The following is a 17,704-nucleotide window of genomic DNA, read 5'->3' on the forward strand; positions in this document are numbered from 1 at the left end:
TGCGTCGGGGAGAATAAAAGAGACCCATTCATGAACGTCTGAGCTTTAGGGTTTAATGATAAAAACTGATAAAAATGAGTTGTCGAAACTACATCATTATAGATGTCAAGAGGGACATTCAAAGACGTGAAATTGCATTAAGATTATTAACTAGAAAATGCATTTCCTGCTGAAAATGCGTTGGAATGCAAAAAGCTGAAATTAACTTGAGAAAATTGCTGAAATTACAGAAAGTTGAAGGAAATTTTAATACATTTGCTGAAATTACAGATATTAGAAAAGCTGAAATTAATTTGAAATTGCTGAAAATACAGAAATGGGAGAAGCTGAAAGGAATTTCAATAGATTTGCTGAAAAAGCAGAAATGAAAACAGCTGAAATTAATTGGAAAAATTGGAAAAAATACAGAAATGAATATTAAAACATTGCTGTTAACTCAGGCATAAGAAAAGCTGAAATTATTTTAAAGAACTGGAAATACAGAAATGAGAAGCTGCCACAGTCAGTGCCACAAAGGCAATCAAAGACAGCCTAGCTAGCTATCTAAACACATGAGAGATTTTCTCTGGCCACTTGTCAGCAGTTTGGTACTGTTATTGATGTTAGCATTATGATAGCTAGCGCCATGTTAGCTAGCGCCATGTTCCCTCCCACGTAGGCCTGTGTGTCTGTCAGACTATGTAGGGGAGGGAGAGTGAGTGCTCGCACGCTGTTTTAGCCACTTGTCAGCCGTTTGGATCTGTTATTGCTGGTGAAATGCTAGCTAGCGCCATGTTAGCTAGCATAGCGTCATGTTAGCGCTATGCTAGCTAGTGCCGTGTTAGCTAGCGCCATGTTCTCCCCACGTAGGCCTGTGTGTCTGTCAGACTACGTAGGGGAGGGAGTGTGAGTGCTGGCACGAGGCTGTGTGGTCGTCATGGAGACGGCGCAGCTGCTGTTTTAGCGGTAGTGATGGAAATTACGGCTTTTTTTAGAGAACCGGCTCTTTTGGTAGGCACACTAAAAACAGCCGGCTCTTTCGGCCCCCAAATGGCTCTTCTGGTTTTTTGGTGCTTAAATGTATTTATCACCAACAATAATGTAAAATGATGTGCAATATGAATTACTAATGTAAAAAAAACACTATATCAAATCTGTATTATATAAATACACTTTTATTCATACACTCTACAGAGTGATAAATAAATTAGAAAGTGCTATTACTATTTACAAATGAACTTAACTAACTTTTAACTATTTATCAACCTACCTACCTATTAACCTTTTAAAGAGATTTAGCTCTGATTTAATTGCAATAAACAAATACAAATGAAGCCGAAATAACAACATAATGATTTGCCTCAGATTTGATTTTTTTTGTTCACGTTTTGTTACTTCTGTCGACAAGACGGAGAAACACTTTAAAATGCTCGTTCTCTGGATGGAGCCTGGATGGAGCAGTGTTAGCCTAAGCTAACATGTAGCAGCTCCACCAACACTCTAAAATAAGTCCTACGGCGTCATTTTAATTTACACCATTATGGTTCGTACAGTTTAATTCGAACAGGTCTCATAGAGCTCTATGTGAACAAAGAAGCTACAATATAGTAAGAACAAGAAGAGCTTATAAACGCATCATGTTACGTTTTTACAATAGAGCAACAAATTCGTGCCACGTTGGGTGAGAACATGACGTCATTACATTAACGCTCAGATAACACTAGCATAGCGGCTACAACTGACTTTAGCTACGTTAAGTTATAAAATAGCTAGCTAACCGGCGTTTTTTGTTAATTGCTAACAGGTTAGCTACTTAGTTAGCTAAATACCTCGTCAATTAACTAAAAACGCGGCGGGGGGAAGCATGGTTAGAGAGGTGGGCAGGCAGAGTTAAAAGGGAGGACATCTGTGAACATGGGGCAGAGGGGGCCCTGTGAGGAAGAAAGGGAGGGGTGGACTTTGTGACGGGGCAGGGGGGGGTGAGAGAGAGAGGGGGGGAGACAGTGAGGGATTAAGAGTGAGAAGAGGTCGGGGGGGGCGAGTGTCTTCATCATGTTGGTCTGTTGACAGAAAGCATAGCTGCGTCATGTGACTCCACTAATCAGGTAATAGGAGCAGCTGTGAGTCACAGACAGAGATACTGCAGTGTGTGTGTGAGTATCCATGGCAACGGCGCACCTGAGTTCATTAACGAGCTGCTGAACAGGGCAGAGACAGGACAGCAAGTTACACAGAATCCACACCTCAAACAAGTGTCCTTTAGCGCAAAACTATAACAGCTATCTAAAAAATAAGACGTTTTTGCGAGACCCAAGACTCTACCGAACGCATGGATGCGTTTTTTATGTCTGACCGGTAATAAATATGGCTCCTGTCGCATTTTACAAAACGTGTACCTTCTGGATTTTTTGAGAAATATGTCGGCAGATTTATATTGGAGCCTATGGGGCTTTTGGCAGAGGTTGTGTCACTTTAACACTCCTTAAGCCAAAACTGAAGAACCCTGGGATTCCATGAACACATTTATCCAATCAGCACAACCATGCCATCATTAATCCAAAGAAATGAAGCCTCAAAAGTGTATACTTTGGCTGTAAGGACCGAAGTTCCATATTTTTTTAACCAGATTCTGACGCTGCCCCACACTCTAGTCCTCGAGGTCTCACTCTAAGAAACCCAATACACACTCATGTAAAACTCAGAAACGGAGCAAAGAACTAATGAAACATAATTAGTGATTATGAAAAAGGTAGAAGATATCAACAAGCATTTTTTTTCATAAAATAGTTTAGACTTGTGTCAACATTTGAAAGTTGAAATTATGTCTGTAGCTGAAAGATTGCCGACGCCTAAAAGTCTGAAAGTTGAAGAAGTTTAAGAGGATTTGAAAAACGATCTCCATTGGAAAACCATGTTAAAATATTAATGATTATTGACTTTTATATAAGCTTAAGAGCCAGAAAGCTGAAAAGTCATAGCACCCCTCCCGGGAAAGAGCTGAATATTTTAACATTTGAACGGTTTTAATAGCTGAAAGTGTGAAGGAGTTGAAAGGTGGCGCAGAAGAAATAGAATAAGTTGAATGAAGATTTGAAGAACAATAGTTGGAATGCTTAATGCACAAATGATATGGGTGAGTCCAACAAAGCGCCACACGAAGAACAGCTGAAGTGAAAGGATGAGCCAGCCATCAACAACAAGTTATCAAAGGTGCAATAGAAACTTTAATATGGTGGGTGTGTCCAAGTAAACGAATACTTTGTATTCGCCATCCCAGCATTAAAAACACAGAAAATCCTAAAACCTTAGAAATGTTTTGGGTTTTAGGCAGTCGTATGTTAAGAACAGCGGTTCAGACAAAATGGCAGCCTCCAAACATGACTGATCCTGTTTAAAGGGTTAATGTTAACATGCAGAATATTTGTACGCATGGAAGTCAGTCCACCAGCCTCCAATACGACTTACATTCAGCTACAATGCAGGTTGACCAAATAAAACTGGTTACTTCATCTGCCACCAGTGTCCCGTTTGTTATATTGTAGTTAGTATGGCGGCGTTTTGGCAACGCTAACGTCTCTCTGCTCTACTTTAAAACAAATAAGACCATGGGCTTGTAGTGGACATTAAGTGCCTTCAAGTTGATGTTTATACAACTTTGCTGTAGGCTTCAGCTTCTTTGGAAAGCATCGGAACCATCAAAGGAACTCATAGTTTAAGGCAGGCTGCATTCTTGCTGTAGACTGTGTAAACCACAGAGCCAAGCCCTGTAATTCTCCCTATTGGATGTGCCTCATTCTACCCGCTCAAGAGCTTTCAGCGTCAGGTCTTTGTCTGCACTCTACTGGAGTGAGAGAACACAGCAGCCCGACACCAGAGAACTGCTCCTCAGGGCCCAATTCAACAGTCGTGAACAAAGGTTTCCCAGCAGAGATGCATGCTAAATGTAAATGGAAACTATTATAGTACTACTATACTACTATAAACAGCAATTAGCTCGTTAGGTTTTAACTTGACACAGAACTTTTCTAAATTTAAAAAAGGTTCAAATTGAATTTACTTCAAATGGTGAGAAAGGCGCAATCTGTATAATACAAACAAAATCTGAGACACTTTTCATTTCCACTGGAGACGAACACTAGCGTCTTTTTTGGCCTCTGCTCTGAAAATGGCATATCCAAAATCCGCCTGGAAAAAAGAAATGTAAAGTGTATCTATCACTATAAAACATTGAGAACCGAGGCTAGAAACTCATCCATTTCAAAGCCCAGGTTGCGGACAGTATCTGTGGAAGGTTTTACTTTGATTGAAGCAGAACAAATCTAGAGAGGCTTTAGTACAGAGAGTTCAGGCGAGATTTCAAAAATAGCAATTTGGGCACATTTTGGCACCATGTGTGCCATTTGAATTTTCTCATCTACCAAACTATATATTTTACCTGTATATTACTGACAGTGTTCAATACATCCAAATACAACAGGGCATAGGGCTTTTGGGGAAAAATATTACCAGACCTCCATGTTTACCCATTCAAAAAACAATCACACAAAACTGAATGTTGAAACCAAATGCAACAATTTTAATCAAACAATCTTCAACACAGCAAACAAGTAAAACCAAATGAATAACTATATAAATGGAAATGCCGTAGGGGCAATGCTAAGTCTGCGGGGGTCCATTCAGCAAGAACTTTACAGCTCGTCAGGCCACTGCACGAAGCAGTTCTTGGAGCTGAGGCAGAGGGGAACCTGACAAGTCCCCTCAGTAAAAGGTTTTGACCCTTTTGTTTCCAGCACTTTTGCCTGTAAAAACCAATAAATTATACGTGTACTTGATCAACGAATCAGCCAGCACATAAGTTTGTACCCTCACTTTGTGGGCTTGTCCATCATGTACTGCTTCGTGCTGATCCGGGCTTTGCTCAATAGAATGATTGCGATATGGTTGGAAATGGGCTTTGCAGGCGTTCACCATCTCTGTATAGAAAGGCTTGATTTTGAAAAATCGGTCATACTCAGCAGTGGATTTTTTTTGTCATTTCACTCGTCCTGTTTTGGGTCACCGAGGTGAAGGCACCACAAAAAGGCCAGAAATCGGTCCCGTGTAATGTGGTTACTGGGGAACTGGAAGCTGTAGGGGAATGATTCCCTCCAGTAATCAGACCGCTGGTGTACGGATTTGCATGAAAACAAATGCAAGTGAAAAATTGCGATTGAAAAGTGAAGGTGAGATTTCTGTGGCTGGTGTTTGCACTTATTTTGGGAAAGGTTTGACATGTTACACATATTGCCATAATCTGTATAATTGGCTCAGTTTTGTTAGCATGATGCTTTGATTGGTAGGTGAAATGTGAAGCTTGGTAGCAATTTGCAAGAGATATGTACAGATTTCGTTCGGTTTTATCCAATGCTCTCGTCATGTTTGGAGCATGTTCAAACAGTTTGTATCTTCGCAGCACAGACTGACGTTTCCAGTGATATGCAGCATTCATACATCAGTTTTGTTTTTAGTTCACAGTATGTGCCATAGAGAAACCAGATTCAGTTCTTCGTGCTTCGGTTTTTGAACATCAGGTTCACTAAACAGAATTTCTCTTGAGATCAGATTTATAACACAACCAAGAAAACATTAGTCAGACCACATACATATTCCATAGATGGCATTGTGGAAAATGCTTTATTTTGCAGGTCAAAACAAAACTGTTGGGGCCAATGAGACAATTCACTCCCATCTTAAACACTGTAATTCAGAGTCATTCTTGCAGTAAAGTAAGCACGTGGTGGCTGAAAGTCATTCATTGTTAAGTGCCGGAAAGCAGAGCGAAGAGTGCTTCTGTTCAGACGTTCCCAGTGTCCTCTCACTTGAAGATCTTGCCCTGATTGAAGGCTTTACCCACGTGCTTAAAGTCACCCTCCCATGCAAAGTACTCCTTCACCATGGTCTTACACTCCTGGCTTTTGGAATCCAGTTTGCGCCAGTCATATGACTCGTAGTCAATCTGCCAGTCTGGAGATAGCTAGGAAGGGAGAAAAAAAGAAATGTTTTAGGAAATCAATTAATAATGTAATGTAACCCACAACTTATCAGATCTTTTTTCCACAGAATTTGAGCATCACATGTGGTGCATTCATTCTGACCATGAGTTACGGTTTGATTTAACAAATCTACATGTTACATGTCGAGGAAACTTTTCAAAAAGCATCTTTCTTTAACAAGTGCTCGTGCAATGTTTAATGGAGTTTCTGTCTGTGATCTGGACAAATCAACCTGAAACAAGTCGGTTTTGATCTTGGATACATTGTGGCCATAGCATGAACCAGCCTTTAACTCACTAAACAGAGATGACTGGGATGAACACGGTCTCAGGTTCCTCTCCCCCCATCAGATTAAGACTTGGTGCCATGATTGGACACCGCCTTGCCCAGATAGGGGACTACACACTTGTTTAGCAGCAGCAATATTTTTAGCAACCGTACAAACTGACTGCTAGAGGCAGCTTGTCAAACACAAGTACTACACGCTTGAGGGTGTGAGGGTGCGGGTGTTATCAGCTCAGGGCATTGTGGAAAGTGTTCGCCCCTCAGTACTTACAGGGAAGACCAGGTCCTGGCCTCTGAAAACCCACAGACCAGAGATGCTGCTGTCGTTGTTGGTTCCAAACAAGATGACACTGGCAAAGGCATTCTTTCGGAGTTTATCCAGGCGCTGGAACATACCTGAGAAGGAAGATGGAAGGATTTGAGGCAATTTATTCATCTGCAAAATTCAACATATGAAATAGATAAATTTGCTTGACATATTGACCAGTGCGGTAATACTTGTGGCACCTTTCTAGATATGGTCTAAACTAATAGTTCTCTTCATACTGTGGCCATAGCATGAACCAGCCTTTAACTCACTAAACTGAGATGACTGGGATGAACATGGTCTCAGGTTCCTCTCCCCCCGTCAGATTAAGACTTGGTGCCATGATTGGACACCGCCTTGCCCAGACAGGGGACTGCACACTTAGTTTGTCACAAAAGACTTTACACACAAGGTCTCCAGGTGATCAAGAAGTCTACCCTCACCTGCAGTCCATTAATTAAATACGTGAGTAACAACCTTAAGGGACGGATTCATATTATGTATCCCAAAGAGCATAATGCACACCACTAAGGACTTGCTGAACTTGCCGAGTCTCACCTGAGATCAGATTGCAGCTCTTGAAGGTTTGTGTGAGCTCCTCTGGATATTTGTACTGGCAGTACCAGATGGAGAAGCCCTCATGGTCAAAGTTCTCCCAGAAGTGGGGAATGGCTACGGTCATGGTATCCTCGTTGGAATACTTCCTCTTGAACTCATCCATGACAAACGCACTAGAAGAGAAAGGGGATCAGGTCATACATCTATTGTGTTTAACGTATTCGGCATAATGCAGCAGAAAACAAATCACTTAAAACTGAAGTTTTAAAAGATTCTAAAGAGTAGGTTTTAAAAATATGTTCCCACAACCTAAAACTACACATACTCGTTCGCAATCGCAATAGGTTAACATTTGATGACAAAACATTAAGTCTTGTGTCCTTATAGCATTGGGGGGGGGGGGGGGGGGGGGGGTCATCCCAGCATCCTATGGAAAGAGCTCTGAACGTTTTTTAAATCTTATCCATTTGGGAAACTATGCATTTTTCAGAAGTGGCTTTTGGGCTTTGTTTTAATAATGGTGTCTGATACACAAGATAAAAAGGGAGCGCCCAAATAAGCTTTTTTGGACGTTTGTAGGTTGTCCTAGGCCTGTGGTGATATTCAATATATTCACATACCACCATTCATTTTCTGTGAAATACATCGCACAACAAAGTTCTTTAAATTGTAGCACTATATTCTGAAACTGATGGACTACTTACAGAACTTTGCATATCACAGGTCTACAAAATTAGGTTCAAAGGGATTTGTGGCCATAGCATGAACCAGCCTTTAACTCACTAAACAGAGATGACTGGGATGAACATGGTCTCAGGTTCCTCTCCCCCCGTCAGATTAAGACTTTGTGCCATGATTGGACACCGCCTTGCCCAGACAGGGGATCAACAGTTCTCAAGGAGTGATTTACTGAATGGTGGTCAGGCATGTTACTTTATATTTAGTGTCACATTAAATGTACCAAAACATTCTCAATCTGCAAAGTGATCAGATGGTAACCTGCAGACTGCTGCCTCTTCATGGTCAGCCAGGCTCAGCTACACAGTAATATATAAATGTGTAGAGGGAAGGACTCACTGGAACTGTATAACCAATGAAAGACAGGGAAATCCAAAGTTACCTCTTTGCCAGGTGTGCAAAGGGGTCCTTGGTTTTGGGTTCAGCAGCCAAAACGGCATCGCATTCATCAATCTCCTCCTCTGGGGCGGGTTTCTTCTCTTCCTTCTTCTTTTCCTTCTTCTCCTGGGGCTTCGCTGCCTCTTTTCCCACCTTCTCTTTCTTTGGTGGTGCATCTTTCTTGGGCTGCATATCAGCAAACTTCTTGGCTAAAGAAATGGAGCAATATATATATAAAAAATAAAAAAGCTTTTCAATGTTTCTGGATTCAAAACTAATCAATTTAAGAGGTTGTCTAATTGCAATTACCGACAGTATCTTTACTGTGGCCATAGCATGAACCAGCCTTTAACTCACTAAACAGAGATGACTGGGATGAACATGGTCTCAAGTTTCTCTTCCCCCGTCAGATTAAGACTTGGTGCCATGATTGGACACCGCCTTGCCCAGACAGGGGAACGTTCATTTTCTCTAATGAATAGAGCCTACGTTCGATCTTGGTCTTTGCCATATGCAGGTCATCATGTCAGCCACAGGCTCAATGAGGCTTCTGATCTCACTGCAGACTACTCACCGTCGAACTGGGCCATTTTCTCACAAAGCTTCACCTCTCCGAGGACGGCCTTGAATTGGGGCTGATTGACACATGTAACGAACCAGCGGGTCACGTTGGGGTAAGGCTGACGGAAAGAAGGCTCAAGGACCTAACGGGGAAAGAATGGTGTTTGGTCATCCTGGAGAGCATCTTGATGCATTTCTTCATTCATTCATGCAACAGTCATGTGCCATATGTATGCCAAACCTGCTTGTAGAGCCACAGCATCGAGCACGCCACAGTGATGTCAGCCAGGCTGACCCTCTCCCCCACCAGGAAGGTACGAGTGTTGAGGTGTTGGTTCAGCACTGTGAAGGCCCGTTTCACGTCTTCCTTGGCCTGCTCTGTGGCCTGGACAGACCAAGACAGGAGGACGAAAATGCTAAATTACAACATGAACTTTGCTACATGGCCAAGTGCCAACCCTAAAGTGAAGCGCAAGTCGCGCTGACCTACTCGATGATCACAGCAGCTAACTCATTGTTAACCAGAAACTAGCTGAAATGCAAACCTGCTTGTTGAACTGCATAATTCCCAGAGTAGGGAAGACCCATGCGCTGGCTGGAGGGATGATCTCCGAGTCAGCGAAGCTCACCCACTGCAGCACCTGGGCCGCGGCCTGGGGGGAGGCACCACGCAGGGCTTCATTGCTCACTGTGGGTGAAAGGGGAACAGTTTTAAGCATAACGGCATCCCATTCTATATTTAGTTTTCATGGCACTACTTCTGCATTTCAGTACAATTTATTTCCTTCAACAGCAGCTTTAAGAGCAAACGATTGCTGCATATAATTGCAACAGACACGATTTAACCCATCAGCTATCAATAAGGCTTGACAGTGATGTTAAGGGACATCTGTATGCAATGCATATGAAACTTTTGGATGGGCAGTCAAAAAAATAAAAAGGTACAAGACAGTTGATTACCAATAAACACTTACAGAAGTGAGCAATGGCATTACTCTCAAACAGACAGAATCCATCATCTCCCTGGTATGCAGGTACCTGCAAACAACGGCACAATTCAAGAATGACTGAACACATTTTAACCAGTGAATTTAGCAGCTTAGAAGATGGTGAGCGATGTCACATTTGCTAAAGAGACCAACCTTGCCCAGTGGGAAGTTGTTGAGGAAGGCAGGAGTGCGGTTCGTCTGCCCGAAGGTGAAGGCCGGGGAGTTGCTGGCGACTTTAAGGCGAGCCCCGCTGTACTGGGCTGCGATCTGGGCCTTGAAGGCCCGCCAGTTCTCTGGGTACGTGTACAGAGTCTGGAGAGGAGGGACACACAGCGGATGTTTAACTTAAAAAATATATACACTTCAAATATTTGCTAGCACGTTGAAAAGAAATTAAGGCGAAAATATTCTGAAGCCATTGTTTTTTTTATATTGTAAAAAAAAAAAACTCCATTTCAGAAGAACACAAAGTTACATCTTGGGAAAGTAGCGTTAGAGCCACCGAGCAGGTAAAGCGAGGAGCTTTGTCTGCTGGTTAGCGACACTCGTGTGTGTGATGCTAAAAGGAATTCTGGACTCATTGCGTAAAATGGACCGGGCCTGTATAGTTTTGTTAAACCCGGTTACAACCCCGCTCAAATGAGAGTTGATTTTAGTTAGACAGGCAAATACAGTTTCACGTGGCTTCCAGTTGGCTTTGAATGCTAACCCCTGCTAGCTACCACAGTCTATGATGAAGCCCGCTGGTGATTTAAATGTAAAGTCGATATCGGCTTGTCGTCGAAAAGGACATAATTAAAACAACGTCGTTGTGAATATTTACCCCTAAAGCAACGGTGAGTTTTCACAGCATGAAAGAGCCACGGTAACGTGGCACAAGCCAGATGAGGAGCGTCATTCTTTGCGAAAGCTACGTCAGGATAGCAAAAGCTAACCGTAGTTTAGAAGACTCCTGAATGGAATTAATAAAAAATACTCTCAACAGCAGCTACCTTTCACACCAAAGGAACCGTTTACGTGGACAAGTACCCAATATCAGCGCCGATGGATCTGATTTACGGCGGATTGATTCACTAAAGTTAAAACTGAAACATTGAATTTGCCATCTTACTCACCCCCGCCGCCATCTTCAGGACGAGAGAAAGAAAGAACGGGCGCTGCGGTGACGTTTTACGTCCAAAAGTCGTGCGCGCACATGAGGGTTCCGCGTTCACGTTTCGTCTGATGTCACGTTTAGACCGGGTGACGCTTTGCGGCACAACACCAATGAGGTTGTCCGCAAGTCTCGTTACACGTTGAGAAAGCTCAATGGTTTAACATATTAACTGGTACAGGTATATAAGAAATAAAATACTTTATTACAGTCAGTGTACAAAAACTAAACAGTACATAGTTGAAATAGAAATTGTGATTTCTACCAAGAAACAATAAATGCTTCCAAACTCTCTAACATCTTGCAATTAATTTATTAAGCATTCGCCTGGATTTTCCTTTTCCATTTTTAAAGTAGTTCCAATAAAACCAATGTAAACTGTGCAACATTATAATAACAATAATGTTGCTGAGGGACCTTTTCCACCATTTTGTGTATAAAAGTGTAAAAGTCATAGGAATTTTATAAAGAAAATAAGTAAGCTACTGCATGAAGTGTCCCATGTGAAATGTGTTTCTTCTGCAGCAAATCAGCTCACAAGACCTGGAAGTACAGGAGGCGTGTTCAACAATCATTTAAAAAACAAAAAATAAAACATTTCTAAAGCTCAGGTTTTACACAGCCATTCTGTGTAATACTCACCCAGGTAATCATCCATGAGAGAACCAATGGCAAACTGAAAAAGAAGAGAAAAGCTTTCTTTTAAACTGCGAGACAGTAAATCACTCCAATAAACTACTTAGTAACATTAGATCCAATCATGAAGAAAAAGAAAAAGCGTACAATGTCATTCTTGTCCACTCTTGTCCCCACAATCTTTAGCCGAATTTCATCATCTTGCTGGATTACGATGTCCTTGAAAAGAGAAGATAACATCCAAGACTGAGGAACCGAACAATAACAGGAGCACAAAAGTATTCAGCACTGCATCGACTTTGTATACACAAGTTATGGAATTATACTTTCAGTTTAGTCTTGCTTCATTCTGTTTGTACACCAGCGTTATTATAATTACCTGGATTTGTACTTGTTCAAATATGTGGTGAACTACAATAAGTAGTATAAGTAAGTGTATAATAAGTACTAATTAATTCATTTTCTTACCTCATCAACTGTCTTATAACAAGGAGGATTGGAATTGGGGTCAAACTCCATTTCTGAAGGTATGGACTACAAAAAAAAGATTTTTTTCTTGTGAGATTAGAGATCAACCAATAGTGGGTTTTAAAGGTGCATATATCAACAATAGTTTGAAATGGGAATTAGCAGACATTTCATTAATTGGCCATCAATCTGGAGCTGAACATCAAAGCATACATGTCTTGAAAGTGGAAATCATTAGCAAATGAACATCCTTTGTGTAACTGGACATATTACGTCATTCAAATGTTTTGTTTATTTGCAAAGGGCGATGTGCTGTTCTGTTACTTTCTGACTGGCCAGGATTACAAATGCCACTTATTAATGTTCATACATAATCAAAAGGTAAGGCTTTAAGTGTGCAATTTCATATCAATAATGGATGGATGGTCATGTGGCTGGATTGATAAAATAATAAGTTAAAGTTAACAGTTGAGCAATCTATTTTCCAACCCATCTGCCTATCTTGTATTCTATAAAGAAATCATATCAAGTTACATTATATAGTCAAGAAATAACTTTTCTGGGGAGAATGAATATGAATTTGGTTGTTAAATGTTGTCCCCACTCTGAATGTCAGCATTCGGTTCTACCGGGGATAATTGTCTAATGAAGAGGATTTAAATTCAAAAGCTTTAAAAAAGCCCACGATGATGTTTTTATGATGACTTACGTGGCGAGAGATGAAGCAAGACATGGGACCGATTTCTGTGAACAATCCGACCTGCAAGAAAGAAAGAATGTGTCCAATTTGTAAAATACAAAAAAGTTTAAAATCTTCATTATCTGCTATTCATCAATTACAAACATCTTCAAAAACATCCACCATGGCAGAAGCAAAAACTCTCCCCTGGAGGCTTATTGATAGTGATACAAGTTAAAAGTTGCGAAATATATTAGTAGAGAACTTCATTACTGTGTCAATTTCTCAATGAATGTAAAAATGTTGGCATTAGAAACGTGTCATAACAATCTGTAGGAGGATCTGCATTGATTATTTTTCTCGTACCTTGTTGACCTGGGTGACCACAGCGTCTACCACCTCCCCTTTGAATGGGCGGAACACAATGGCCTTGTACTTGACTGGGTAGAGGACAAATCCTCTGCCGGGTTGTATCACACCAGCCCCGATGTTGTCAATGGTGGTAACTGCGATGACGAAGCCATACCTGAAGCAGGGGAAACACATACATCAATAATATGTGTTTGTAAAGTTGATAACTTCCATATGAAGGTGAATATGAGCTTTATGACTTAATGTGTGTAACAAATATCAGCCTTGATTTATTGCCTTTGATTGTGTTGCCATCATTTAAAACGACTAAAGGTAGACAAACGTATTTCAAATTATTACACATTACTGATATGCCCATTACTGTATTCTGTTAGTACAGCATCATCTTATTTGTAGATGTAACACAATATCAAGTCTTGCGCCCACTCACTTGCCAGTGCAGGTGCCCTCCACTTCTGTGAAAAGCTTCTGCTTCACGGTGTTGAGGAGATTCGGACCAAAGTACCTCGGATGTAGTAAGATTTCATGCTCCAAAGAAATCTGACCAAAGACCAAAAAAAATGCATTCATGGATGATGTTAATGAAAGAAGACCTGGTGGTATTTCTGCCTGGCTATAAAACAACAACACTGATCAATGCTTTGAGGATTTGGACACCTTTTTTTTTTACCATAGCTACGCTAACTAATGGAGCTGGGCACGTATTGAATAAACAAAACACCAACATACCGCGAACGTCCGGCAAATACACCGCGGGTATAACTCATACTTACATGGTAAAACATGTTGCTGTAATACGCAATTCACACTTGAAAAATGTTCTTGTTTTTATCAATTATCCAGACGGACTTGACAGAAACCGCCGCTCGTTCGCGACTTTTCCGTTGTTGAAATAGCTTCCGGGTCACGGGGTCAATAGTTGGGCCTTCGTTGCTGCCCGTTCTCCCTGTGCTGACCTCTGGCGGCGAGGAGGGTTAGTGCAGGAGCGCGGGACACACCACGGACCGCGCATGACCATTAATGTCTTTAGGATGTCAGGCGACAGTTATGGAACAGCGGGAATGCAAAATATCTGACGACAATAACAACAACGGGAGGAGGGAATGAGGCAAGTTTGATACTTTTTTATAAAGGAAAAATTGCAGCAGGATCCACATAAACAAGAAGGGAATGACAATATGTTAACAAGGCAACGAAACGTATCAGGGAAAAAGTAAAGTTATAGATACTTCATCACTCAATTCTGAAATGGTGTAAAAAATTAATCCGTAATCAGTTTTTTCAATCAACACTTTACGTCACAAGTCTAAAGATGAACAGCGGAGTGCAGCAGTTTGCGCCGACGCCTCCAAGAGTGCCGCAAAATAGACCGAAGAAGAAGAAAACGAGCAGTCGATGGGCGTGACTCAACGCGACCCGATGATTGGCTGTTGGACTCGACCTGCTCCGTCTGATACACGGAAATCACTTGCGCTGACTGACTGGTACATGACTTATATTGTTACTTGACTCAATCCGGGAACACTGACATGGCGAGTAATCTCGTCTCGAGGTGGTTTCGTCCCCGCGTGGTTACGCAGCTGGTAAGTTCTCCATCGCGTTCCCACGACGCTCAGCAGGTGTTGTTTACGTGTGACAGGTCCCCCCCCCCCTCTCTTTAGGCGTTTCTCCGGTCGGTCCGTGTGCCTCGGCAGAAGGATTCGGGGATCAGGCTTTTCTCCAGCGATCCGCCACCGAAGAACGTCAGTCGCTATCCGGTTCCGAACAAGAAAGACTTGCCCTGTGACATAGTGGAGCTGATGGAGGAAGTTGAGTCAAAGGTATAAAGAAAAGGAGAAAAAACCCACATTCATCGAGCCCTTTGATTCTTGAGTTCACCGCTAATTTCTAACTTCACGTGTCCTTCTTTGCAGGGAGGCTTTTTGCCAAATGTCTTCAAAGCGCTTTCTCACAGACCAGCGGAGTTCAGAGCCTTCTTTGCTTACTACAATGAACTAATGAACAAAGAGACAGGTCTGTCTGTCTGTCTGTCTGTCTCTGTGTGTGTGTGTGTGCGTGTGCGTGTGTGTGTGTGTGTGTGTGTGTGTACACACACACACACACCATTTTTTGGGCTTTTTATTACCTGTGTTTTGCCATGTTGGCCTCTAAGCATTCGCACCTACAATTTACAATAAAAGTCCACCCTGAACAACACAATCTGAAACCCCAGCATTCTAACACAAAAGGTGAATTTGAACTTCTCACACATTGACTAAGCTCAACATTTTAAACTTGTTTTTCTTGGATCATTTCCAAGAGGAAGTTTTCTCTTTTTTCTGTTGACTAAAACCAGCCATCCAGCACTGAGGCTTTGTACTTTACGTTGTCTTGTCGCTGTGTAAATGTGTTATCGTTTCCACCTGTCTCACGTTAACATGGTGTCTACTGTCTTCCAGGCGGCCTGACCAAGGCGGATCGGGAGCTGATCGTAGTAGCTACCAGTACCCACAACAAATGTCTTTACTGTGTGGTATCGCACAGTGCGCTGCACCGCATCTATTCTAAGAAACCCACCCTGTGTGATCAGGTGACGGATGTGTTAATACTTGCCCGTGCTTTGCTTTACAGTACAACTATAGTGGATCACTTAAAATTCACACTAGGTCTCATCCCCCTCCTCCCCCTCCCCTCCCCCTGCTATTTCTGTTTTCATGTCAGGTCATTGTTAACTATGAGAATGCAGAGCTGTCACCTCGCGAGATCGCTATGCTGGACTTTGCGATGGCTGTGTGTCGCAGCGACACCGTGACAGAGCAGCATTTCCAGTCTTTGGAGGGAGTGGGCTTTGACCGAGAGGACGCGTGGGACATCGCTGCCATCGCCGCCTTCTTCGCCATGTCCAACCGGCTGGCCCACCTCACCGACATGAGGCCAAACATGGAATTTCATAACATGGGCCGTACACCAAAGGACAGGAGCAAGGACAAGGGGAAAGGGGAGTAGCAATACAGACAGGATTAAGATCGTTTTGATTTTTAAGCGGCTCTAATCGCCATTTGTTTTTCGTTTGCTGTTGTTTTCTTATCACATAAGATAGACTGAAATGTCACAGTTGTCTTATAACTTCCATGTTTGTGTTGCAACTCAGAATCTCATCGCAGCTCTTTACTTCCTCGTTGACAAGTTGAGACCTCGGCCGCTCCATCCATTGTTACTTTGACCAGGAATAGTTCACAGCAAGGTTAGATTGTCTAAAGTTTAACAATATAACCGCTTTGTGAAGCCATTCCTTTATTTTTTTTAAATAAACTATTTTTCTTGATAATTTCTGACTTTTGATTTTTTGGAAATAGTTGTTATATAGTAATACTTTAACATATCACCTGTATCATAGCTTGCTGCTGGCAGGGCAGTGAGTGAGGGGGGGGTAGTGGTGAAGTACTGTGTATCACTACCAGATGGCACCAGATCCATGCACATAATATGATGTAAATCACTTAACACTGCAAATGTGAGACGTATATTCTTATACAGTGGAGAGAATTGTTTTTTTATCAGTAGTTGGGGGTCACACATCAGTTTATTTTCACTGCAGACGTGATAAATCGCTGCTCCTGATCTAATTTGTGTGCACTAAACATCGTTCTTTCCCAAAGTGTATTCTCTGGCAACCTACTTGTAATGCTGACGTCTCTTGTGGTGTCTTGTCTGCACAGATACAAGTCAAACAGGACTCCGGGAGTCTCCTGCGGCTTACTTTAGTGGGCATGTGTGAAAGGCATCCCAGCTCTATGTTTTCTTCAGTGAGACGCTGAGTATGCACCCAGTGACATTGAAATTAGACATAGATCGCCATCAAAACTGATCGCCTCCTCCCAGAGCTTCTCCTGTCCGCATCGCCCTAGAAAGTGTAACATGACTGAAGGACTGCTCGTGCTCCCAACTCATCAGGCATCGACCTTCCTCAGCCCCATTTCTCTTATTCGTATTAGAAGCAGAAGGCTCCACACAAGGCTTATTTATGGTCTGCTTCTGCCCTGTTGTCACTTGTCTTGTAAATCTTCAAGTCAAGAACAGAAAACACGTAAACAAATCACATGAAAAGAACGTCAATAGCTTTCCGGTGGAGGCATTTCTTATTGTAGTGTTAGTATGTTGATGTATGTTGACGCTTCAAATGGCTGCATGAGTAAAAGCTGGAGAAAAGAGTTGTGGGTCAAAGGGGAAATAGATCACCAGTGAAATAGGCATCCTTGTGGGTGATTATTACTGCTGCGTAAGAAGCAGTAGAAACATGTCAAAGACATCTTATTGGGATCCAGCAACTGACCACGTTTTGAATGCAAATTCAGCAGGAATTCCTCTGTAATAAGAATTCCTCCACTACCCAGAGGTTTTACCTAAATGGCACTCCCAGTATTAATGTGGTCATACAAATACGTGGGAAATCAGCTTGAGTGCAGACTGCATTTCTGGGCTTCAAAAAATAAAAATAATCAAAAAATAGTATTTTTCGATGGATTTTTTCTTCCGCTGAGGGACTCTATTTACACTCAAGAGATGTGACTAAGCAGGCACATACGGCAC

The 17,704-nt window shown here is 42.0% G+C and overlaps 3 protein-coding genes across 3 annotated transcripts; 1 reads left to right on the forward strand and 2 right to left on the reverse strand.

The window, feature by feature from the left end:
• Window positions 1-5,624: 5,624 nt before the first annotated feature.
• Window positions 5,625-11,068, reverse strand: eef1g (eukaryotic translation elongation factor 1 gamma). The gene is made up of 10 exons (XM_040172655.2): window positions 10,943-11,068; window positions 9,981-10,139; window positions 9,813-9,876; window positions 9,384-9,526; window positions 9,080-9,223; window positions 8,852-8,981; window positions 8,282-8,486; window positions 7,162-7,334; window positions 6,568-6,692; window positions 5,625-5,992 (listed from the first exon to the last, which is right to left on the reverse strand). The coding sequence occupies exons 1-10, from the start codon at window positions 10,952-10,954 to the stop codon at window positions 5,834-5,836; spliced, it is 1,314 nt and encodes a 437-aa protein (XP_040028589.1). The 5' UTR covers window positions 10,955-11,068; the 3' UTR covers window positions 5,625-5,833.
• Window positions 11,069-11,166: 98 nt separating this feature from the next.
• Window positions 11,167-14,085, reverse strand: polr2g (RNA polymerase II subunit G). The gene is made up of 8 exons (XM_040172657.2): window positions 13,909-14,085; window positions 13,566-13,675; window positions 13,130-13,289; window positions 12,794-12,844; window positions 12,085-12,150; window positions 11,764-11,835; window positions 11,623-11,656; window positions 11,167-11,523 (listed from the first exon to the last, which is right to left on the reverse strand). The coding sequence occupies exons 1-8, from the start codon at window positions 13,918-13,920 to the stop codon at window positions 11,510-11,512; spliced, it is 519 nt and encodes a 172-aa protein (XP_040028591.1). The 5' UTR covers window positions 13,921-14,085; the 3' UTR covers window positions 11,167-11,509.
• LOC120816959 (uncharacterized) lies at window positions 14,078-16,442 on the forward strand. Its single transcript, XM_040172656.2, has 5 exons — window positions 14,078-14,718; window positions 14,797-14,955; window positions 15,049-15,148; window positions 15,574-15,704; window positions 15,836-16,442. Exons 1-5 carry the CDS (start codon window positions 14,665-14,667, stop codon window positions 16,118-16,120), a joined length of 729 nt encoding a protein of 242 aa, XP_040028590.2. The 5' UTR covers window positions 14,078-14,664; the 3' UTR covers window positions 16,121-16,442.
• The last annotated feature ends 1,262 nt before the right edge of the window (window positions 16,443-17,704 follow it).

This window comes from Gasterosteus aculeatus, chromosome 4 (assembly GCF_964276395.1).
Source record: "Gasterosteus aculeatus chromosome 4, fGasAcu3.hap1.1, whole genome shotgun sequence".
NCBI lineage: Eukaryota > Metazoa > Chordata > Actinopteri > Perciformes > Gasterosteidae > Gasterosteus > Gasterosteus aculeatus.

Bases quoted from the DNA above. Each gene is read 5' to 3' on its own strand.
- eef1g (XM_040172655.2), bottom strand. The intron at 6,693-7,161 runs GTGAGACTCGGC...CTTCCTTCTCAG, and splicing joins GAGCTGCAATCTGATCTCAG to GTATGTTCCAGCGCCTGGAT. The intron at 5,993-6,567 runs GTAAGTACTGAG...CTCCCTTCCTAG, and splicing joins GCCAGGACCTGGTCTTCCCT to CTATCTCCAGACTGGCAGAT.
- polr2g (XM_040172657.2), bottom strand. The intron at 13,290-13,565 runs GTGAGTGGGCGC...CCCCTGCTTCAG, and splicing joins GAGGGCACCTGCACTGGCAA to GTATGGCTTCGTCATCGCAG. The intron at 11,836-12,084 runs GTAAGAAAATGA...TCTCTTTTCAAG, and splicing joins GTTATAAGACAGTTGATGAG to GACATCGTAATCCAGCAAGA.
- LOC120816959 (XM_040172656.2), top strand. From the start codon at position 14,665: ATGGCGAGTAATCTCGTCTCGAGGTGGTTTCGTCCCCGCGTGGTTACG. The intron at 15,149-15,573 runs GTCTGTCTGTCT...ACTGTCTTCCAG, and splicing joins ACTAATGAACAAAGAGACAG to GCGGCCTGACCAAGGCGGAT. The intron at 15,705-15,835 runs GTGACGGATGTG...TTTTCATGTCAG, and splicing joins AACCCACCCTGTGTGATCAG to GTCATTGTTAACTATGAGAA.